Source organism: Lithobates pipiens, unplaced genomic scaffold (genome assembly GCF_037356315.1).
Source record: "Lithobates pipiens isolate NorthernLeopardFrog02 unplaced genomic scaffold, aLitPip1_a1.2 Scaffold_22, whole genome shotgun sequence".
NCBI lineage: Eukaryota > Metazoa > Chordata > Amphibia > Anura > Ranidae > Lithobates > Lithobates pipiens.
Genome location: NW_027507784.1, coordinates 305647171 through 305672413, shown reverse-complemented (window position 1 = coordinate 305672413; position 25243 = coordinate 305647171). Strand labels below are relative to the sequence as shown.

Sequence of the window (25243 nt, the reverse complement as noted above, 5' to 3'; positions counted from 1 at the left end):
CGTCCGGAGAACTGAGCAACATGCTTTGGCATTCATCCTATGCTCCACCCCGTTATAGGCCATAATACTAAACTTGCTTTCCTATCCTGCGCAAACTAAGCTAAGACATAAAACAACATGAAAGTGAACTGGGTGTTTTCATTATTCTCGAGAAGGAATTCTTTTGGTTAATACTAATGGAAAAAATTATGTAAACAACACTAATTCAGAGCTGTACATGTACCTAACCTATTACTACCTTTATCTGTATTCTTAACTGTATACTGTTTATTTGTCAATATTATTAGTGTACTTTAATATTGGCTTTTCAATAAGTTTTGAAACAAAAATTATATATATATATATATATATATATATATATATATATATATATATATATATATATTATATATATATATATATATATATATATATATATATATATATATACACACATACATATATATACACACATACATACACATATATATACACACACACACAATAAAGCTAAAGAATAAAATGGCGATCGTTGTAATATTTTATATCATACCGTATTTCAGTAGCTTTTCAGCCACTAGCAGGGCACTTTAAACCCCCCCCCCCCCCCCCCCCCAAAAAAAAGTTAAAAACTCCAGTTTTAGGGCGGTTTTAAAGTGCTGTCCATTCATTGCAATGGGTAGAATGTTTTAGGAGCACTAAATACAATGCTCCCAGCCCGCCCCAAAGATGCTGCTTACAGGACTTTTCCGAACGTCCCATAAGCACAGTGCTAAAGAGCCTGAAATCTGTCCCAGTGTGAAAGGGGTCTTACTGCTGTCACAAGGAATGTAAACATCCCTTGTGGCAGTAATAGTCAGGGACAGGTACTCTTTGAGGGATTTGGGGTCTATAAGACCACAAAATCCCTCCTTTGCACTTTATTCAAAAACGACAAGTTTGGCTGTTTTGAATACTGTCATTTTTATTTTTTAATCTGGTGCCTTTAAGTCTTTGGTAAATCACAAGTGATGCCATGACATCGCTTCTGGGTTACTAGATCCCAGACCCAATCCAAGCTGGCACTGTTCAGGTCTCTAGGACTTCCCGCTGCTTGTGGATAACTATTTTTTAAAAAGGACCAGGGCGATGCCTCCAGCTGCAGGCATCACCCCGATACAACCCCTAGAAGCCAAAAGGCCATATATTTTTGTTACGTCGGCGTGAAGGGGTTAGATGACAATTGCTTGGTCATGCAAAATTGTACCCAAATGAAATTTATATAATTTGTTTCATGCAAATAGAGCTTTCTTTTGGTGGTATCAAGCACTGCCCTCTGATTCCTACTGTATTAAAGTGTATTCCATTTGTACTGTCTACCCTTCAAGTTGCAAAGTGCTGCGTAAACTGTAAGCAAAAAAAATAAATCAAATTTCTCAAAAATTTATGCCAAAACTTATTCGGCTACATGTGTATATTTGATTTGCGTGAAAGTTATAGCATCTCCAAACTATGGTATACATAGTGGAATTTTTATTTATTTTTTTCATCTACTAATGGCAGTGATCAGCGACTTATAGTGGGGCTGAGAAAGTGACGAGGAATCTGACACAGTGATCATGATGGAAGATGCATCTACATCGTAGGAATTTTTATTTATTTATTGTTTTACATGAGTTGGGCGGGGGGGGGGCAGGATCCAGGCTTTTAAATTACTAACAGCCCCCAGCACCCCACAACCACCAGGCAGGACTTTGTCCTCAATATGGGGACAAAGTGCTTTTTTGCGAGGTGGGTGATGGCATTTTGCCTGGTATGGTTTAGGGGGTGCTCGCTTCTCCTCCTCCCTGCATGCTCATATAAGGCCTCACGCACACTGGATTTTTTTTCCTGCTTCTTGTTTTTGGGTTCAGATCATTTGTTCTGCAGTCAATAAACTCCCCAGCAGGTTATCCTATGTGTCCATGCACACATAGGCTGCACACATCAGTTTTTGGCAGGGGAGTTTTCTGGCTGGCAAATTAAAAAAATATATATATATATTTTAAAGGAGTTTTCCAGCTAAAAACAGCTTAAAACACAGCTATTTGGCATTTATCAACGTTTTTGAGCCATAAGCTCAATTAGAAAGGGCTAATAAAAAAAAAAAAAAAAAAAAAAAAAAAAAAAAAAAAAACACACACCTCTACAGCCAAAGTTACTGGCTTTAAAACGTCCAGTGTGCATGACCCCAGCCATATCAATGCCAGACCTGCATGATCCTGCGGGGGGGGGGGCATACCTTTTTTAATTATTTTTCTTTTTTTTTTTATTTACGATCTCCATCGTAGGTTTGCATTCTGGTCTCAGCTGGGAATCCTGACGACAGCAGATGAGTCATGGTTGTTAGGGTGCTGGCTCCTTAACAACCAGCTCAACAGCACATGGCTAGACCATTCCTTAGTTAAACGTTTTTGTTCGCTTTTTTGTGAATTGACTTTGACAGATTTATGCAATATTTACCAAGCGATTTCGTTTTTGCTGTAAATACCTAAACCTGTAGAGAATTCCCTTTTTTCATATTGCTTGAGGATATTTGGGTTAAATGTATCACATGGCCCAAATATCTTATGCGATATCCTTTTGTGAATTGACCCCACTATCTGCATGGTGTTTGCATGTTCTCCCTGTGCTTGTTGTGTAGGTTTCCTGCAAGCACTCCGGTTTCCTCCAGCATTCATGTGAGAAGTAGGTAAATGGTTCCGGTCTAAACTGGCCCTATTATGTATGCATGTGAGATAGGGGCCTTAGATTATAAATTCTTTGAGGGTTGGGACTGGTGTGAATGTGCAATATGTAAAGTGCTGTGTAACTTGTCAACGCTACAAAAAAAAAAATGGGAAGGGATTAGGATGTGCACACAGCCAAATTCTCTAACATAAACATGGCTTCATTCATCATGTCAAGTCAATCATGACATTAGCATCAGAGTAACCATTCATGAGCAATTGCTGCCAATAATGCACACTGATCAGCCAGCCAAAATAAATACAAAATGTAAATTAATCACATCAGCTAATCATACAAGACTAGTACAGGAGGAAACTGCTCCACGCTGGAATGGAAGAACACCACTCCATAAGCTAATTAGAAAGGGCCATGTACAATTCAGAGATCCTATCAGTAAGGTATCTATTGCAGCACAGTAAGCAGCGACACATTACCAAACATCATCCTTGGATTACATGGCTTAAAGTGCACCTGACACACAGCACAAAAGCAGCCAATGTACATGTACCATTTACCAGACAAATACTGGAGACATATCATGAAGCAACAGTGACAATACTAACAAAGCAACACAATTAGGGAGATGGAAATTTGCACTGTACTGTTAGCCATTATCACCCTTAATTTACAGGGATTTCCTTCCACTTCCTGTTTTGGCTTTGGGACAGGAAGTGAAGGGAAATCTCGCCAATGGGACACAGGTGGCAAAAACTGACAAGGATTTTAACCCTCCCTTACCTTTCTCCAAAACGAAAGAAAAAAAAATTGCATATAGTTCGTCCGTTTTAAAAATGGTCACAGCTATCCCAGGAGACAGTATCTGCACACCAAGCTTCCGGCACATGCGCATAAATGCTGCTAGCAACTAGGATGCCTGTACATTAGAAATGGTGGAGTTCAAATGAAGAAATCTCCTCCGTGAGTGTGTAGATGTGCCGCCAGGCTCGCCGAGGTTTGAACCCTCCAGAAACTGGCATTGCATCTGGGACACTTCAAAAGTTGACATGAGCTTAGGCATCCACTGAAGTCATCACAAGCTTGGGTCAATCCCATCTCATAGCCTGCCTCTTTAGGAGCACCATTTCTTCCACTCAATGAGCTCAGTTCCTCTAACATAAATGATGGAGCAAGACACCCCCCCCCCCCTCCCAAGACACCAATGATGGAATGAGGGGGCATTATTCCTCCTCCCACTGACCAAAGCTAGGCCTTTTTACACTTACTGACCACCAGTCCTGGCTCATTTTTTACCCCTACTTTCCACTAAGCCATGGAGTTGCTTACTCCCACTGACGTAGGGGCATTTTCTATTCCCACTGGCCACAGTCTGCCCCCTCAAAAAGAAAGAACAATGAACTGGTCCTGCCTTTAGAATATCTGAGGACCCCTGTTCTTTGCCATCAATGAGTCTTTTTGTGTGGAGGGAAAGCTGAAGAATCACTGTTGTCACTACAGGTTCCACCTTCACTGCTCACTTTGGGTCACAGTGACGCACAGTGTTACAGATCCTGCCATTTTAGTGGAGTGCCCCCAATACAGCCGAAATGCACTATATGCCTGCAATCATGTGCAGCAATGTGATCCTGCCCCATATGGAACAGATCACATTTTAAAATGGAATGAACAAGAATCAGCTAGGTTAACATTGATAAGTGCAAGCTGAATCAGCTTTGGAGTGCGAGCTTAAGGAACAGCTGGAGTGCAATGCAATCCAGATGCAACTGCAGCCACGCACTGCACTAAAGTTGCACAGGACTTTTTTTTTTTTTTTTAAATGTGTTTGCACTGCATATACGTGAATGGCCGCCACAGAAAGTCATGCTATTTCACCTGTCATGTGATCCCATGCGTTCTGGAATACATCAGAAACCATGTCAGTGTGAACCAAGACTTAGGTCTATTACATGGGTGGGTTCTGAGATGCGTTTGCTATGCATTTACATTGCCTTGTAATGCCCCATACACACTATTACATTTTCTGCAGATTTTTGTCTTCGGATTTACCAAAACCATGAAGTACAAGGGCCTGCCTGATTGCATACAAATTGAAACTGTTAAGGTTTGACTTCATATTATATGGTTTTGCTAAATCTGAAGACAAACATCTGCAGAAATAGTGTGAATAGGGTCTTAGAAAGAACACCACAAACAGATTTAACGGATCTCAAAATCCTAAGTATACAAGCTTTATCATGCCTGCTTTAAAGTATTCCAAGTGCAATTGTATAAGGATTGCATAAGGAATAGCCTTTATGTTATTAGTGTGAACACCAAATGATAGAGACAGCAGAACGGTGAGGTGTAGTCTCATCAGGCAGAATGCTGTAGTAGTCCAATAAGTAGAGGATGTAACAAATGGAAGGGATTGGAGAAGTCAGACTAATCTTTACTGGCTATGGTTACCATGTTTGCTAAGCTAGCAGCCTAGTTACAGCTAATACCTTTTGATTAACCTTCCCTCTACCACAAGAAACTGTCCAGATTTGTAAAGACAAGCTGAAAAAACAATATATCAAAAATTACTATTAAAGTGGTTGTAAACCCTGGTTAAAAAAAAAAAAAAAATCCTGCAAGACAGGCATAATGAGCTAGTATGCACACTAGGTCATTATGAATTACTTACCTGAGAATGAAGCCCTTGCTGCCATCTTCGTCTCCCCCTCCATCACTCCCGCCCATGCGAGTCGCTGACTGCACACAGAGGGGAGCAACGGCACACACACGGGAGCAATGGCACATACGTGCCATCGCTTCAGTTTGCCCCGGTGCGCATGTGCCAATGTCATTGTCACATGCAGGGGACAGGGGATATCTCCTAAACAGTGCAGGTTTAGGAGATATCCTGGGTAGCTACAGGTAAGCCTTATTATAGGCTTACCTGTAGCATAAAGTTGTTGTAAAGGATTTACAACCATTTTAAGAAGTAATATGGACAATGCAAATGCTTACACTATAAAAAAACAGCCAACGATTTAACGTGTTACTAAACCCACAACAGTAAAATCAGTGTGTATATGCAGTAAAGTATGCTTGTTATACTTACTGTGGAACCAAAGGCTTAACCCTCTGCATATTAAAAAAAAACTGTGATCCTGTCTTCTCTGATCCTCCCCTTCTTTGACTGTCCCCGATCCATCTGCTGATAGAACAGAGGCTAGGGGACAAGCTACACATACTCAGTGTGGTGTGCATTGCTAGAGTTTTCTTTTCTTGGGAGAGTGCATGTGATCAGCACAGGGCCGATCAGCACTGTTCAGACAGAGGGTCATGCAGCCTCATAGGGCAATCCGGGGAGAATGAAAATTCCTCCTACAAACGTTAACCAGACACTGAAAGTCGTCACGAGACCACTATATACTGCTGATGAGAAAAGGTATTTAGCAGTTTATATTTACTAAAATTATTGCATCTCCATGTCCTATGGAAGATATCAGATATAGTGACTGCAGGTTCCTATGTTTAGTAACACTTTAAGAGGGAGCAATATATGGACCATTTTTTTATCTTAAGGAAACCCCCCCCCCCCCCCCATCCAAAAAAAAAAAAAAAAAAAGCCAGTAAATGGTCATTTCTATTTCTCTAAAAAACACTACAAAAACAGAGAATTTTCCTTGTATTACTTCTCACAGTGATGACAGTACACTCCCTGGCGATGCCTCCCCTAGTTTCTTATTCCTTCCGACAGCCATATTTGTTCAGGTAACATCCAATGTCAACATCTACTTCCTGGATCGAGATGTGGGCTGAGAGAGGACACAGCTAAGAAGTGCAAAGGCACCAGTAGTTACATATTCCCTCTTGGCCTGGTAACCTCAGAGAACTTCTGTCTAGGAGAACAAAAGTCTCCAGGAACGTTTGGCTCATCGGTCATTGGAGGTGCCGGGAAGGTCAAAAGCCCTGGCTGGGTATTAGACAAGCTCAGACAGCTTGTGCAACTGGTAAGCTTGCACTCTATGTGGTGGTGGATTCATGTTGTCTTATAAGAAGTCACTGAAGATTGTATCACATGGAATCTTATCAAACATTTCCATTCTTTGGAAGTTTCAAGGACTGTGGATTAATTTATCATTAATGATCATTTATTATTTGCCCTGTTTGTAGTCATCCTTTGTGATTTGTTTCACAATTTGATCAGACTGATTGATCTTATTCAATTGCACTGTTTTTTTTTTGTTTTTTTATGTTTCAGCGCAGTGCCTTATGTTTTTTTATTTATATTTGTGCGTATTTTACTTTGAGTTGCAGCTGGTGGGGAGTATTTAAAGTGGTTGTATACTCGAATTTTTAACTTACCTACAGGAAAGCCAATAAGGCTTACCTGTAGGTAAAAAAAATATCTCCTAAACCTGTACCGTTTAGGAGATATTCCCCTCGGTATGCGCCGCTGACTGCAGCGGCGCATGCGCACAAGGGGATTCTCGGCCTGAAAATCCGTCAGTGGCCAACCGGCCGGAATGAAATCTCCCGCGCATGTGCGATATCGCGGCTCCGGCCACTCACAGCGCCGGAGCCGCGATACCCGGAAGAAACGCAGAGGGAGCTGAAATGGATCGGGCCAGATGTCGGGGCCTCGTTCTAAGGTAAGTATTTCATAACGAGCTAGTATGCGGTGCATACTAGCTCATTATGCCTTTTGCTTTGCAGGTTTAAAAAATAAATTAAAAAAAAAATAAAAAATTTGTGGGTTTACTACCGCTTTAAACAGTGCAGTTTTTTTCTTTAACAGTTACATTTTCGAGTTTACACATATCTGACCCAAGTCAGGCCCTATTGCAGGTGCTCATCTTGTTTCTTGCTATGAAGTTACAATATTGCAGCCAGAGTGTGTGAGGTGACTGAGGAAAAGCTTCCATTTGCCTGCAGCAGACTGATTACATCATCTCAGTCTATAAAGATAGTTGCCCTCAAGTACTTGGTTTTAAGGTTCATTAACATGGGTGCACGGACCCATACATCTATGAAGATGTGCACAGAATCAATGAGATAGCAATGGGCACAGTGGCTGTACAGATCTTCACGCACATCCGAACATATACTTTAGGTAGAGGGATGGATTCTACCTAAATTGCAGCCCGGGATGCAATCTGCATTCAGAACAGATGATTTGTACATGTACGCAAGTACATACGTGGATGTGTCCAAAGATCCTGTCTCGCCTGTCGCACTCAATTTTTAACTGGCTTCTGGGTGTGGCTTTTCACTACCTTGCTGCAAAGGCTCCTATTTACGTAAGGGTCGAGGCAGCTATGTAAACAAATTCTTAACGATACAAAAAAATACAAAAAAAAAAAAAAAACACACACACCTCTAAAAAAATAAATCACAAATTATACTGTGTCTGTACATGGGGATGTGTCAGGTAATCATACAGACTGGAAAAATCACTGAAAAAGCTGTACTTCCCAAACCTATTAAGTGCTGCCACCCATTGGTCCCCTGCCAAGTGAGAGCACAGCTACTGTGACATTTATTACACGGACAAAAAACAGGCAAGTCTTCAGGGTATTGCTTGTATCTACAAGTTCTGAAAGCTTAATAAACTTACTAAAACTAGAGCAGTGCACATAGGAAGCTTTTGTGGCTAAAAGTAATTCTTAGGTCAGGAACACCGAATGGAAATTTGTGCCAAAACCAAAAATTCTGGAGGCACTTGGCTGAAAGTTTTTAAAACGATATAATACAATTCTATATATAAAAAAATATATATATTTTTGACTTTTTAATATCACAAAATTTAAATGAACACGTCGGCCATTATTGGCACCTTTAGCACAAGAAAAGCTCTAGAAAAATGCATCCCTTTAAATTCTATGTATGTTTTCACACTGGAGCATGTTCTACTATATATTTTTTTTTCTGCTCTGAACTGCACTGATGTAAAACTATGCCCATAGGATTACCTTGATTTTGGTCTGCCTATGCAGTTCAAAATGCACCCACCTGCATTCGGTGTGAAAGGGCCCTTAGAAAGCATGCAACACACCTCTGCGTTGAAAAAAACAGCAAGAATTCATCAATAACGCACCCATATTATGCTTTTGATGCAGAGCACAGTAAAAGAGTAAAAAAGAGTGGCAAAATCACATGCGTTTTTTGCACCATTATTGCCACATTTTTCTCTGTCATCAAAATGCCGAAAACACTATTTTCTTGCGATAGGTTTCTGAGATGTAAAAAAAAAAAATAAAAAAAAAAAAATAGAAAGAAATAATTTCAGAACTTTTTTTTCCACCTTTAGGGTCCTTTCAGTGATGATCCGCCCCGTGGATATCCGCTTGCACAGCAGCGATCGCCGGAGCGATGGGAGATTGGGCGACGACAGACCGCAGTGTCCGTCGTCACCCGATCACGGATGAAAAAAATAGCTTTTTCCTCCATCACACTTTTTCAGATCGGAGCGGGTCGGATGTCAGCGGACATGTCAACGCTGACATCCGACGCTCCATAGAGCTCTATGAAGTATCCGTTCAGGTCCGCCTGAAAAACTGACAGGCAGATCTGAACGGATCATCCGTGTGAAAGGGGCCTATATATGACCTATAAACTGTACAACTCAATTGAACAAACAAAAATCTTTTAGGTGTTAGTAAAAATAAAATATGGTTGCAGAAGTGTGCACACCCTTAAAACGAATAATTTGTTGAAGCCCCTTTTGATTTTATTACAGCACTCTTTCTTCAGTCTTTTTGGGTATGATTCTATCAGCATGGCACATCTTGGCTGATCTGAATATTTGCCCACTCTTCTGTGCAAAAATCACTCCAAATCTGTCAGATTGCGAGGACATCTCATGTACACAGCCCTCCTCAGATCACCCCACAGATTTTCAATGGGTTTCAGGTCTGGACTCTGGCTGGGCCATTCCAAAACTTTAATCTTCTTGTGAAGCCATTGCTTTGTTGATTTGGATGTATGCTTTGGGTCATTGTCATACTGAAAAATGAAATTACTCTTCATGTTCAGCTTTCTAGCAGAAGCCTGAAGGTTTTGTGCCAATATTGACTGGTATTTGGAACTGTTCATATATTTCCTCTACCTTGACTAAGGCCCCTGTTCTAGCTGAAGAAAAACAGCCCCAAAAGCATGATGCTGCCACCACCACCATGCTTCACGGTGAGTATGGTGTTTTGGTGATGTTCAGTTGTTTTTGCACAAAACATATCTTTTGGAATCAAAGCCAAAAGTTTAACCTTGGGTTCATCATTAATCAACACTAGCTTAAGTTCTTTAATTGTACTGCCACATCCCAAATTACTATTTACCGAAAAAGAAGAAGGAACTCCCAATGGGACTTTAAGGGCAGTAGATACAGCGTAACCAAAAGCATATAAAGAGTATAAACGTTATTAGAAATTATTAAAACAATTTAGTCCATCAATTCAAGCTATTGAATAAAAACAATGTACAATCGTATACAATACTATCACCTTCCGTTTGATAGATGCTCAATAGGGTTTAGGTCTAGAGACATGCTTGGCCAGTCCATCTTACTCTCAGCTTCTTTAGCAAGGCAGTGGTCATCTTTGAGGTGTGTTTGGGGTCGTTATGTTGGAATACTGCCCTGCGGCCCAGTCTCTGAAGGGAGGGGATCATGCTCTGCTTCAGTATGTCACAGTACATGTTGGCATTTTTGGTTCCCTCAATGATCTGTAGCTCCCCAGTGCCGGCAGCACTCATACAGCCCCAGACCATGACACTCCCACCACCATGCTTGACTATAGGCAAGACACACTTGTCTTTGTACTCCTCACCTGGTTGCCACCACACACGCTTGACACCATCTGAACCAAATAAAATTTATCTTGGTCTAATCAGACCACAGGACATGGTTCCAGTAATCCATGTCCTTAGTCTGCTTGTCTTCAGCAAACTGTTTACGGGCTTTCTTGTGCATCAACTTTAGAAGAGGCTTCCTTCTGGGACGACAGTCATGCAAACCAATTTAATGCAGTGTGCAGCGTATGGTCTGAGCACTGACAGGCTGACCCCCCCCCCCACCACCCCTTCAACCTCTGCAGAACTCATACGTCTATTTCCTGAAGACAACCTCTGGATATGACGCTGAGCACATGCATTCAACTTCTTTGGTCGACCATGGGAAGGCCTGTTCTGAGTGGAACCTGTCCTGTTAAACCACTGTATAGTCTTTGCCACCATGCTGAAGCTCAGTTTCAGGGTCTAGGCAATCTTCTTATAGCCCAGGCCATCTTTAAGTAGAGCAACATTTTTTTTCTTCAGGTCCTCAGAGTTCTTTGCCATGAGGTGCCATGTTTAACTTCAGTATGAGAGAGCGAGAACACCAAATTTAACACACCTACTCCCCAGCCACACCTGAGACCTTCTAACACTAACAAGTCACATGACACCGGGAAGGGAAAATGTCTAATTGAGCCCAATTTGGATATTTTCACTTAGGGGTGTACTCACTTTTGTTGCCAGCAGTTTAGACATTAATGGCTGTGTTGAGTTTTTGCGGGGACAACAAATATACACTGTTATACAAGCTGTACACTCACTACTTTACATTGCTGCCAAGTGTAATTTCTTCCATTGTTGTCACATGAAAAGATATAATAGAATATTTTCAAATAATGTGAAGGGTGTATGTAGTCACATTTGTGAAATGGATATAGAAAATGTATAATTATATATTCCTTATGGATCTACTTAAGATGGGCATTACATTAACCACTTTCGGACCACTCACTATATACAAGTCGCTACTTTGCCTTTAAATACCGGGGATATAAAAGCAGATAGCTGCCATAACCCCGGTAATTTTTAAATGGCGGGCGGTCCGCTTTAACATAAAAGTGGTTTCAACGGTGGATTCGCAGCGAGATCACTTTTATGGGCAGTGACCTGGTGGTCTCCAGCGCCTACCGAAGCCGTGAGTAGCGGCGGAAATGATCCCCTGGATATATGGGTAAGAAGTCAAGCAAGGGCAAGATGGGCCCCACTCGGCTTTATGCCCTTGGAGGACAAGAGCGAGGTCAAACTTTGTTAGAGCGAGTGCAATAATTCTAGCCCAAGACCTTCTAACTCTATACTGGTAACCTGTGGACATTTTTAAAACATTGCCAATGGAGACTTTTACGCACAAAAGTTTGTTGCCATTCCACGGTGTAACATTTCTAATATATATATATATATATATATATATATATATATATATATATATATATATATATATATAAAATTACTTGGAACATACATACATACATATATATATATATATATATAATGTATATGTATGTTCTAAGTAATTTTTCTAGGAAACAATATTGATTTTAACATGCAAACAAGTGTTAAAAATAGTCTTGGTCCATAAGTGGTTAAAGTTTTCTATAGTTAGGGATTTGCCGTGGTTTATTACAAATTTGAGGGGGGTTTCCCACTATGCTCCAATGCCCACACAGGGAACCACTGTACTGGTGCTCATCTGTGCCGAGGTGGGACCTATACAGTGAATGCATGGCTTTGGGAAGTACTGTTAGGGCCGGTTCACACAGCAGGCGAGGCGAGGCGTCTCCGACTTGCCTCGCCGCGACCTGCGGCGACCTCAGCGGCGACTTGCAGATGACTTCTGTATAGAAGTCAATGCAAGTCGCCCCGAGGTCGCCCAAAAGTAGTACAGGAACCTTTTTTCTGAGTCGGAGCGACTCGAGTCGCTCCTCTCAGAACGGTTCCATTGTACAGAACGGGGGCGACTTGCGGGAGCGAGGCGAGGCGAGTCGTGTCGCCTCGCATCGCCCGCTGTGTGAACCGGCCCTTACAGATAAAATGTTTATGAACAGTTTGTAAATGTTATTGTTTCTTTGTAGATGAGTGCTGGATGGTTTTCATGAACCCCGATGAAGCAAAAGTTGGTGAAACACGTCAGTACATGAAGACCCTTTTGTATCAGCATTCATGCATATCTAAACACAGTGAATTTTATCAGCACCAATATTACTGTTTATATATGGAGTCATACATGTTTGTATGAACTAATTTTACCTTCGTTAATCATTCAATAAATTGTATGATTTTATAACATTGTTTGCTCCTTGTGTGTCATGTACAGTCTGAAACCTTTTTGCTCGTTTTCCATATCTGAAAAAAAATAAAAGGCACATTCTTTTCCTGCAAAGAAGTGTGCATTTATTTTTTCCTTAACCGCTTCCCGACCGGTGCACGACGATGTATGTCGGCAGAATGGTACAGAGAGGCAAACTGGTGTACAGGTACGTCCATTTAAAGAGGGATTCCACCTACAAAAAAAATATTAAAAGCCAGCAGCTATAAATACTACAGCTGCTGACTTTTAATAAATGGACACTCACCTGTCCCGGGTTCCAGCGATGCCGGCAGCCGAGGCCGATCGATCGCTCGGCTGCTGCAGTCACCATTCTAGGTGAGGGAATCAGGAAGTGAAGCGAATCGGCTTCACTTCCCGGTTCCCTACTGCGCATGCGCGAGTCGCGCAGCGCAATAGGAATTGTCCACGCTCTCTCTGGGACCCGTGTGTGTCCCAGCAGACAGCGCGGCAGGGCAGGAAGAGGGTCTTTGACAGGTATCTCCACCCCCTCTCCCCCTGAAAAGTGCCAATTGTGACACCGGAGGGGGGGAGGGTTCCGATCAGCGGAAGTTCCACTTTAGGGTGGAACCCCGCTTTAAAAATTGCTGCCGTGCCATTCCGTGCACGCCACCAGCGGCATGCCCCCATGCCGGTCAGGACCCCCGCGAGTCCGACCACGGGTCCCTCGGACTCAATCGCTGCAGGGATACCCACAATCGTCTCACGGGGAGGGAGAAGCCGATGAAAATAGCATCTCCCCGTTCTGCCTAGCAACAAGTGACACTGATCTCGGCTCCCTGTGATTGGAGCAGAGATCAGAGACCTGTAAATCCCAGCCACGCCCCACAGTTAGAAACACGCCCCTACTTAACCCCTGCATTGCCACCTCCTGGTTAACCCCTTCACTGCCAGTGTCATTTACACAGGAATCAGTACATTTGTATAGCATTGATTGCTGTATAAAATGACAATGGTCCCAAAAATGTCCGATGTCTCTGCCATAATGTCGCAGTCACAAAAAAAATAAACACGCTGATTGCTCGCCAATATATTAATAAAAATGCCATAAACTATCCCCCATTTTGTAAATGCGATAACTTTTGTGCCAACCAATCGCTTATTGCGATTTTTTTTTACCAAAACTTTGTAGACTAAACTGAAGAAATGTTTTTTTTTTTAATATATTTTTTGGGGACATTATTAAATATAAAAAAAAAACGTCAATTATTAGTTTGGGAGCCATGTCGCGCGACCGTGCAATTGTCAGTTAAAGCGTCGCAGTGCCGAATAGCAAAAAGTGCTCTGGTCTTAAGCCAGCAAAATGGTCCGGGGCTTAAGTGGTTAAAGGGTGAACTTTGCCTTTAAAACACTTTATGCACGTGTTACATTTAGTAATAATGGTACAATAAACACTTGTTATCTAAACATATTTACAGAATGCCAATATAATGGTAACTCATAGTCCCAAAAGGCAAAGCTCATAAAAATATTAACCATAACCAATTAATTTCCCTGCAGTCAGCATGAAAGAGCAGCCAATTAGCAGATACTAAAAACCCTGAAAATTGTGTCTCTGCACCTTCCACAATGTTACATCACATTTAATGACAGCACAGCTGACAAGCACCTGAAAAGGCAAAGTTCCTATTGCCTCATAAGAAGTAAGAATCTGTCCCCGACTCAGACTGGCTCAGTTCTGATATGCTGAAAAGGAACAGGCACACATGCTCCCCACTGAGGCCTCTTTTCCATTCACTCCCAGTATGAGCAGTACAACCTGCTTATACCGTTATAACAACATATATGCGTCTCCACTAGACACATATGGACAGCAGAAAGAGCCACCAGCAGAGATCTGCTGACAGCAGCATGAGACCATGCATCGCAGAAGCACTTTCATTGAAAATAGAATCCATGAGGGGAGTTTACGTTTTTTTTTTTTTTTCTTCTATCTTGGATAAAGGAGGATAACAAGTCTTTTTTTTATTTATTTATTTTTTTGGGCATATGTGTCCTATTGTGGAGGAGATTTTCCTTCACTTCCTGTGCCATAAACAAAACAGGAAGTGAGGAAATTCCTGCAAATCGAGGGAATCCCTGGTTGTCACCAAAATGAGTGTCAGATTTCACCTCCATTTCTGCTCTGATGACAACTCAAAATAACGGTCACAAGGACAAATAGAGGGGGTGAATCTGCCTAATGGGGATATAAGACAGCATAAAAAAAACCTGACCAGTGTTTTATATATTCTTCACTCTAAAACTAGAGGTGCCCCTGAAATTTCGGCGGCCGAAACTGATCGGCTGAAAATTGTGTTTTTGCCATTTTGCTGATAAAGAAAAAAAAATAAAAAGATTCCCATAATTGCTCTGAAAACACACAATTTTACTATGCCTATGGTGACATGTGACTCAAAAAAAAAAAAAACACCACACTGTAAAAAAAAGGCAACAGGTGGTTCTTCTGATGAGTTCTTGCTTCATTTTCAATGCATTTCAACAGGAGAGATGCGTTTCTTTTAACTGGCCAAAAATGCAGCAAGCAAGATTTTTAACACCACAACGGAAACGCAAGGGACCAGTGTGAAGACATGCATAGAATTTAAAAAGGGATGCACTTTCCTTGAGCTTTTCCTGCACTAAAAAGGTGCTGATAATGGCCGACAATAAATGAATATTCATTTAAATTCATGAGTCTAAAATATATATATATATTAGGGCTGCGACTAACGATTATTTTCATAATCGATTAGTTGGTCGATTATTGTTTCGATTAATGGGTTAATAACCTTAAAAGAAAAAAAAAGTAATTTGTTATTGGGCAGATTAAAAAACACAAATTGCCACAAAAACGCATCATTGCATGCTTTTCTGCAGCTTCTCCATTGAAGTATATTGAACCAAAAAAAAACAAAATAGCACCATTTTGCATTAAAAAAAGTCCTTGTCTTTTCCAAATACGCAGCAGCTGAAAAAAAAATCATGGATGTGAATGTGTCCCATAGGAAACCATGTAAATGAACTGTAGTGTGTTTCTGCAAAAAGCACAAAAAAAACAGGTGTGTAACCCAGGTCTGAGATGTTTAGTAATATAATGGAGTTAAAAAAAACTAACATTAGTACAAAAAGAGCAAATCGCTACTGTAAGCGGTTAATTTTTTACTATGATGCAGTGAAACTAATATTAGTAGTAGCGATTTGCTCTTTTTGTACTATGAAGGGTTAATTTTAGTTTTTTTTTTAACCCCATTATGTTAGTGGCCGATTAATCGATTATGAAAATAGTAATCGATTAATTTCACAATCGATTAGTTGTCGATTAATCGATTAGTTGTTTCGGCCCTAATATATTTTTTATTATTATTATTAAAAAGAATACCAAAATTTCCATTTGGTCCACCTATCTTCAAAACAAAAAATAATTCACCTTTATACTTTAAAGAATAGGAGGTTTAGTGTGTATGAGCTGGTGTTGGAGGTATGGTTGCCCCCTGGAGGAGTAAGAGAAGGGTGGCTATGTTTTCACATACCTGCCATGTAGAATGGATGGCCCTCGCATAATGGAAGTGTGAAGTCTCAGGAACACAATTTATTAATCTACATCTGGTGATATGATGGCCAACACTATTATTACTAAATACAAATTGCTCATCAGATTAAAGATGAACTCCGGGTTCAAAGTTTATTGAATTTATCCAAGCTGTGAGAAACCCCTACTTCCTTTACAGATGTAAAGGCTACTGTGCCTTTAATATCTGTTGCATAACACTGGTGGCCACTATGCCCCCCATTACCCGGTGTCCTGTAACTTTCCTAGTGTAATTCTCTTTACAGCTAATGGTGACATAATTACATTGCTTGCTGTACTGGGTGGACCCGGAAGTCTGACTCCATGTCTGAACCACCCGATGGAACCGTGTTGTTTGATAGGCAGTCCAGAATTCTGGTCTGTCCCGCCTCCCGTGACCTCACATACCCCCCTCCCCATTTACAGCTAGAATTCCCATTGCACGATGGGAATTGTGGCTTCTCATTGTGGCACAAACACAAAATCAGATTTGGCACATCCGCCTCCCAGCCAGAGCTGCATTTACTTTGATGGGAGCAATGTTGTTACAGGTAAATTTCTACTAAACAGGCTATTAGATTAAAATGTGCATATTTCACAGCTCTCATGGAGTAAAATCCCTCGTATCACAGAGTTCAGCTTTAAAAAGTGATTGTAAATGCTCCATTTTTTTTTTATCAAGATAACATGTTATACTTACCTGCTATATGGAATGGTTTTCCACAGAGCAGCCCTAATCCTGGTCTTCTTGGGTCCCTTGCCAGTGCTCTGGGCTCCTCCCTTCTCCCCCTATAGCAAGCTGCCTGCTATGGGGGCACTCGTGTGTGCTCGCTCCTGAACCACACTGACTGTCCATCAGACAGACAGTGACGCTAAGCCACATCCCCCGCTCTCTCCTCACTGGCTGTGATTGACAGCAGTGGGAGCCAATGAGGAGGGAGAGACCGTGGAGACCCACGGCTCTTGCGCACATCGCTGGATCGACATGGAACTCAGGTAAGTATTGGGGGGGGGCTGGGGGAAGAGTTCCACACTGAAGGTTTTTTAACTTCATGCATAGAACATATTAAAAAAAAAATAAACCTTCAGCCTTTAGCATCACTTTAACCACTTTAAGAGCTCCCACCTCACATATACTGCGGCAAGGCGGCTCTATTGCACGAAATGATGTACCCACAGGTCGTTTCATGCAATAGATACTTTGGGCGCGGACTCGATGTCCGCCAGCCACCCGCGATCTCAAGGTGGATCCCGTTCTGACAGGAGTCAACATGGAGATCTGCTGTTCCTAGTGTCCACGAACAGCAATCTGTGTTATCCCAGTGAAACCATCCCCCACACCGTTAGAACACACCCAGGGAACACAGTCAACCCCTTGATCCACCTAGTGTTAACCCCTTCACTGCCAGTGACATTTATACTGTGATCAGTGCTTTTTTCTTTAGCACTGATCACTAATAATGTCACTGTTCTCCAAAAAGTGTCACTTGGGGTCAGATTTGTCTGCTGCAATCCCGAAAAAAATAAAAATAAATAGGCCTGTAAATCCATCCCCTATTTTGTAGACACTATAGCTTTCGCGCAAACCAATCATACGCTTGTTGCGATTTTTTTTTTTGGCCAAAAATATGAAGCAGAATACATATTAGCCTAAACTGATGAATTTGTTTTATTACATTTTTTTTGGGGATATGTATTATAGCAGAAAGTAAAAAATTAGTTTTTTTTAGCGCAAAAAATTTGGTTTCGGTACAACGTCGCACAACCGTCAGTTAAAGCGACGAAGTGCCATATCACAAAAAAATGGCCTGGTCATTAAGGTGGTAAATCCTTCCAGGGCTGAATTACAGAATTAAACGATTCCATGCAATGACGCTGCACCTGCACTGCTTTGGGGTTCATTTCTCATTTTATTTAGGAGGGAGAGGAGAAACCATTTTATTCACCTGATTCTCTGTTCCCCACACAACCCCCCCCCCCTCACAATATACCGGTGGACTGTTCCTCTGCATCCTTACAGCCAGTGCAGGGCTAAGAACCCTACACTCTGGCCTTGATGAGGACAGGACCTTAGACCAGTGGATCATGAAGATGCAAGAAGTGTTCTAGCTGCAGGAAGAAATGGAGGATCGAGTCACCTTTCACCCCCCCCCTCCCCCCTCCCCCAGGCATAAACATGCAATTAACTCAGCACAGCCCCATGGCAAAAGATGATTTTTTATTTTCCCGGAGTTGGGCTTTAAGTAATGGAATATATATGATTTTGTTGCACTTAAAATCTTCTACATCTGTCATTCCTTTAAACAATATGAGGACCTAATAAACAGTTATTTCCTCGTGGTAAAGACCGTTCTCTGAAACTTTACATAATCTAGCCATACCATAGGCAAACACTCCTTTGCAATTGCTCTTTAATTGTAAAATAAATATATTACCAGTCACTGGAAATACAAATACGAGTAACTGAACATTACAACCTACATATTAGGCAGCATACAAAGCTTCTAAATTTACAACACTGAGTCACCGACAAAGCATGAGAGTCACACCTAGACTGGCTGGCATATCGAGGCGCTGATTACATGAGCCTTCTTCATTCATCCACCAAAATACACAGCCAGGTAGAAGCTTTGCAGAACACTCACCTACGCAGATTTCCTTCAATGTCTTTGGTAGCTGCAGCTTCCAATTCTCTGCAAATGAAAATCTATGTTAGTCGAACGATGACATAACCAGCATGAGTAATTAACCACAAGCAAAACACAAACACATGTTATGCAACACACAACTCTTGTTTAAAATTATTAGAAATCCCAGAATTATAAAAGTCTATACAGAGGTCGCAAGACATTGGACGGTGTGCACCGAAGACACACCCTGCAGCAGACTCTGTCTTCATGTCGCTGTGTAGCCCCAGAACTACAAGTCCCAGCCCAACCCAGGATAGATTACCAGAGCATGTAGGAGGGGGTGCAATACCACAGTATGGGAGAAATTATATCTGTGCTTACTTAACTTTCTTCTTGACTTTCATTTTCTTCTCAATGCAAAGACGTACTGCTCGACTGCCTGGCTTTTCTCCAAAGTGGCCCTAGACAGTGTGCATCAGTAACAGGAACATTAGATTGTAAGCTCCTTTGTACCGTCTACAAATGACATGCTCTGAAATGTCTCAGCACCCCATAAATAACAATAAATTACATACATGCCCAGGTACATCCCTTGCCACAAAACAATTGCTTTTTTTTTTTATTTATTTAAACAGGCTACCCTGCTATAATAAGCAGTCAATACCCAAGAGGCCAGCCTGACAATAACAAACTACACAGATGGATTTAACACCAATAATAATAATAATTAAATGGCGGTGTGGTTGCCTTGTGCAGCTCATCTCCGACTAAAACAAGGAGACCGGGTTCAAGATCAACTAAGGACTTGCCGGTTTATGAAGCATTACATTTTCAAATCATAAACATCGCTAACAGAAAACACTGCAACACACTAACAATATTTCACTACAATAAATCGAGGTGTTAGAATCCTGGAGAACGGTCAGAAATGATAACGACATTGGTCAGAATAATCCAAATATGTTTCAGTATTGAATGTGGACGCCTCCCATCAATTCCTGCCCAGAGTCCGGCGCTACAGGACTGGAGTGCAGGATGACGCACATATATTTATTTATACACACACATTATATATATATATATATATATATATATATATATATATATATATATATATATATATATATATATACACACACACACACACACACACACAACATCACAAGTGGAACTAATACAAAATGTATCTCTGCATTATAATTACACAGACTGATAGAGAAAGATGGAAGGAGAAAATGAGATGGGGGAAGGAAAAGGAAAAAGAGCAAGGAAAGGACAGAGGAAAAAAGGAACAGACGGCAGTAATGGAAGAGGAAGTGCACAGCCCCCCTCTCTGTATTACGTGAACACTGAGCGCAGCCCCCCCCCCCCCCTGTATTAGGTGAACAATGTGCGCAGCCCTCTCCTACCTCCCGTGTTAGGTGAACACTGCGCGCACACACCCCCCCCCCTCTCTGTATTAGGTGAACACTGTGTGCAACCCCCCTCTATTAGGTGAACAGTGCGCGCAGGCCCCCTCACCCCCCCAGGGTCTTAAGTGAACACTGCGCACACGACCCCTTTGTATTACGTGAACACTGCGCACGGCCCCCCCCCCAGGTCTTAGGTGAACGGTGCGCGCACCCGCAACCCCCCCCCTCTGTACTACGCAAACACTGCGCACGCCCGCCCCCCTCTCTGTACTACGTGAACACTGCGCACGCCCGCCCCCCCCCCCTCTCTGTACTACGCGAACACTGCGCACACGACCCCTTTGTATTACGTGAACACTGCGCACGCCCCCCCCCAGGTCTTAGGTGAACGGTGCGCGCACCCGCAACCCCCCCCTCTGTACTACGCAAACACTGCGCACGCACGCCCGCCCCCCTCTCTGTACTACGTGAACACTGCGCACGCCCGCCCCCCCCTCTCTGTACTACGCGAACACTGCGCACGCCCGCCCGCCCCCCCTCTCTGTATTACGCGAACACTGCGCACGCCCGCCCCCCCCTCTCTGTATTACGCGAACACTGCGCACGCCCGCCCCCCCCCCTCTCTGTATTACGCGAACACTGCGCACGCCCGCCCCCCCCCCCTCTCTGTATTACGCGAACACTGCGCACGCCCGCCCCCCCCTCTCTGTATTACGCGAACACTGCACACGCCCGCCCCCCCTCTCTGTATTACGCGAACACTGCGCACGCCCCCCCTCTCTGTATTACGCGAACACTGTGCAAGCCCGCCCCCCCTCTCTGTATTACGCGAACACTGCGCACGCCCGCCCCCCCTCTCTCTGTATTACGCGAACACTGCGCACGCCCCCCTCTCTCTGTATTACGCAAACACTGCGCACGCCCCCCTCTCTCTGTATTACGCAAACACTGCGCACGCCCCCCTCTCTCTGTATTACGCGAACACTGCGCACGCCCGCCCCCCTCTCTCTGTATTACGCGAACACTGCGCACGCCCGCCCCCCTCTCTCTGTATTACGCGAACACTGCGCACGGCCCCCTCTCTCTGTATTACGCGAACACTGCGCACAGCCCCCGCCTTTTTATTATGTGAGCACTGCACATGCCCCCCCTGTATTACGTGAACACTTTGCACAGCCCCCCCTCTCTATATTACGCGAACACTGTGCATTGCCCCCTTGCTCTTTATTACACGAACACTGCGCAAGGCACCACCCCTCTCTCTGTATCAGGTGAACACTGCGCGCAGCCCCCTCTCTCTGTATCAGGTGAGCACTGAGCGCAGCCCCCTCTCTCTGTATCAGGTGAACACTGTGCACAGCCCCCTCTCTTGCAATGTTGAGAGAACACAGTGTGATGTCACAGTGCAGTGCACGTCTCTGATGATGAACCTCCATATTAATGCTCCATCAGATATACGGCTGTGTATCTGTGTGGGGAGGGCGCTGTGCTTGTCACTATGGGCTTCTCCCTGCACCACAGTCTGCACTCCGGGAGAAGCCTGGGGTGCGCCACTCCAAGCCCCTTATATAAGGGGGGTGTCACAGTGCAGGGCGGCCATTGCAGTGTATAGGGGAGACCCCGGCGTCCTCTAATGGAGGGGCCCGGCACTCACCTCATGTATATAAAGTGCACTGCAGGGACATCAGTGGAGCAGCCGGCGGCAGCTGCGGCCTCGGAGCGCCTCTCAGTCCGCCAGAGGCTGCTGCACAGGAGACACGCTCGTCACATCCACCGGCGCCATTTCCTGCGCAGAAATCTCACACACCGGAAGAGGAGGCCGCGCTGCGCCGGGCACTTCCGCTCTGAGCTCGCCTCCAGTCCTGGCCAAAATGGCCGCCCTAGCAACCGCCGCTTAGCAACCGCCCTTACTGCACGGAGAGGCGGGGAGAAAGGGATGTCCCTGGATGTAAGCAGAAACAACACTGTGCAGTGACCTGAGGGCTCCATAGCTTAGGAACAACCCGTTCTATGTGAGAGGGACAGTCCCTAGAATGAAGCCACAGATAGCCCCTGTTTAGGAGGGACAGTCCCTCTCATCAAGCAGATCTTTTTTTCTCCACAGCTACACCTGTCCTGTCTGCTGTACAGAGCTATACAAAGAAATGTGTGTATATTATTAATAAAAACACTTCATAACAATATAAACATGCTGCAAAATACAGGAAGTATTGACATTTTCCACACTTTATCATGTTACAACCAAAAATATAAATGTTTTTAATTGGGATTTTATGTGATACACTAAGAGCCGGTTCACACAGCGGGCGATGCGAGGCGACACGACTCGCCTCGCTCTCGCAAGTCGCCCCCGTTCTGTACAATGGAACCGTTCTGAGAGGAGCGACTCGAGTCGCTCCGACTCAGAAAAAAGGTTCCTGTACTACTTTTGGGCGACCTCGGGGCGACTTGCATTGACTTCTATACAGAAGTCATCTGCAAGTTGCCGCTGAGGTCGCGGCAGGTCGCGGCGAGGCAAGTCGGAGTCGCCTCGCCTCGCCTGCAGTGTGAACCGGCCCTAATTCAAAGTGGCACATATTTGTAAGGTGGAAGGAAAATGATAAATGGTTTTCAAAATGCTTTACAAATAAATATGTGAAAAGTGTGGCATGCATTTGTATTCAGCCCCCCTGAGTCAATACTTTGTAGAACCACATTTTGCTGCAATTACAGCTGCAAGTCTTTTTGGGGATGTCTTCCCCTCAAATCTGACCAGCTTCCCTGTCCCTGCTGAAGAAAAGCATCCCCACAACATGAAGCTGCCACCACCATGTTTCACGGTGAGGAGGTGTGTTCAGGGTGATGTGCAGTGTTAGTTTTCCACCACACATATGTGCAGAGGGTTTCTCAGTCAGGTTGAGATGTACTTTGAGACGTTGCCCCAGGCGTTTCCCACAGACAGAAGCAAAGTAGGTTTCGGGATATTTTTGCTTTCTGAGAGAGCCTTGGCAAACCCACTATGGGAAACACAAAAAACATGTTGTCCTGAGTTATCCAGAGTTTGTGGCTTCCTTTGAAAGTGTATTTGACTTTCCCGCACACTCCACTTCTGTTGCCAAGTGCCTCATGTCCATCAAACAAAGTATGAGAACTGTTGCCGATTACGCCATTGAATTCCGTACTTTGGCAGAGGTTGCGTGGAACAATGAGGCCCTCATGGCTGCTTTTTCTCATGGTCTCTCAGATACCATCAAAGATGAGATAGCAGCCCAAGATATACCCACTGAGCTGCAGAAGTTGATCATATTTGCCATCATCATTGACTCCAGACTCAGAGAGACTCTCTTTTAAGGAGCGTTTGTGGAAGCCCCTGAGCTTTGCAGTGCCTCCCTCACCTCCCATTCCTCCTAGTACAGAGTCGGTCAGTGAAAATGAATCCATGCACTTGGGCTTCACACGTCTCTCTGCGGATGAGAGAACCTTTAGGAGAAGGGAGGTATTGTGCCTTTATTGTGGCCTGGCAGGTCACTTTATTTTTAAAATAACGTTTTATTCATTTCCAGTGGTTGCATAGGAACATAAACAGTACAGAAGTACAGTGGTAGGCGAGTATCTACATAGCTTTGCAAGAGTAAGAATAGACATGCGATATGCAGTGTGGCAGGTCACTTTTTGATGTCTTATCCTACCCATCCAGGGCATGCCAGAACCTTAAGGTCCTGTATCGGACAGACCTTAGGTCGTGTTGTTTCGTCCCCAGTTATCCAGAAGGATAAGCCTGGTCCCAGTTATCCTTTCTTGGTCTGAGTCGTCCGTCAAGATACAGGCTCTAATCGACTCTGGAGCTGCAGGCCTGTTCATTGATGCTGCCTTTGTATCTAAGCACTCTTTTGCACTTCAGCTTTGTGCCACTTCACTTGCCATTGAGGCTCTTGATGGGAGACTTTTACAGCCTGCCCATGTAACTCATGAGACTGTTCCATTGTCCATGGCCATAGGGGCTCTTCACTGTGAGATAATCCAATTCCAAGTTATTTCCACTGGTTATTGGTTATCCTTGGTTAAAGAGGCACAGCCCCTCTTTTGATTGGCTTTGTGCTGAGGTTCTCTCCTGGTCGCCACAATGCAGCAAGACATGTTTCCAGAATGTGGCTAAGGTCCTATGCATCTTTTCACTCTTTTCCCTGCCAAAGGAGTACTGCCATTTTAGTGATGTCTTTGGCAAAGGTTAAGCCTGTAGTTTGCCTCCACACCGGTCATATGATTGCGCAATTGACCTTCAACCTGGTGCCATACGTCCTGGTAGCTGGGTTTACCCTTTGTCAGTCTAGAAGGATAAGGCCATGGAGGAGTATGTTGCAGATGCACTTTCTCCATGGTTCATCTGCAAGTCCTTGTCTCCTGTTGGTTCTGGTTTCTTCTTTGTGAAGAAGAGTAGTGAACTGAGACCTTGTATTGATTATAGGGGTCTCAATTGTTTCACGATTAAGAATGCTTATCCAATTCGGTTTATTACAGAGTTATTTGACCGCCTCAAGGGAGAAACGTTTTTCACGAAGCTGGATTTGAGAGGAGCATACAATCTTGTGAGGATCGAGGAGGGCGATGAATGGAAAACTGTGTTTAATACCAGAACAAGCCATTATGAGTACCTCGTAATGCCATTTGGCCTTTGCAATGCTCCTGCAGCTTTCCAGGAATTTATCAATGATGTCCTCCGAGATTTGTTGAAGCTATGTGTGGTATTTTTTTCCAAGTTCCTAGAAAGCCACCACACAGATGTCTTTCTGTGTGCTTCAGAAGGTGAGAGAGAACAATCGCTATTGTAAATTGGAGAAGTGCGAGTTCCATCGTGAACAGGTTAAAT

At 43.4% G+C, this 25243-nt stretch overlaps 1 protein-coding gene across 4 annotated transcripts in view; it reads right to left on the bottom strand.

The window, feature by feature from the left end:
- The window catches only part of TNRC6A (trinucleotide repeat containing adaptor 6A), a 169991-nt gene extending 147796 nt beyond the window's left edge, over nt 1-22195 (bottom strand). For 3 of the 4 annotated variants that reach the window (XM_077449322.1, XM_077449325.1, XM_077449324.1), the window contains exons 1-3: nt 22052-22195; nt 19367-19446; nt 19001-19048 (exon numbers count right to left, since the gene is read on the bottom strand). In XM_077449322.1, coding sequence (XP_077305448.1) covers nt 19001-19048; nt 19367-19389 — 71 coding nt within the window. In that variant the 5' untranslated portion in view covers nt 19390-19446; nt 22052-22195. The remainder of the gene's footprint in view (nt 1-19000; nt 19049-19366; nt 19447-22051) is intronic. The other variant, XM_077449323.1, reaches the window with a different exon arrangement.
- Nucleotides 22196-25243: the final 3048 nt, after the last annotated feature.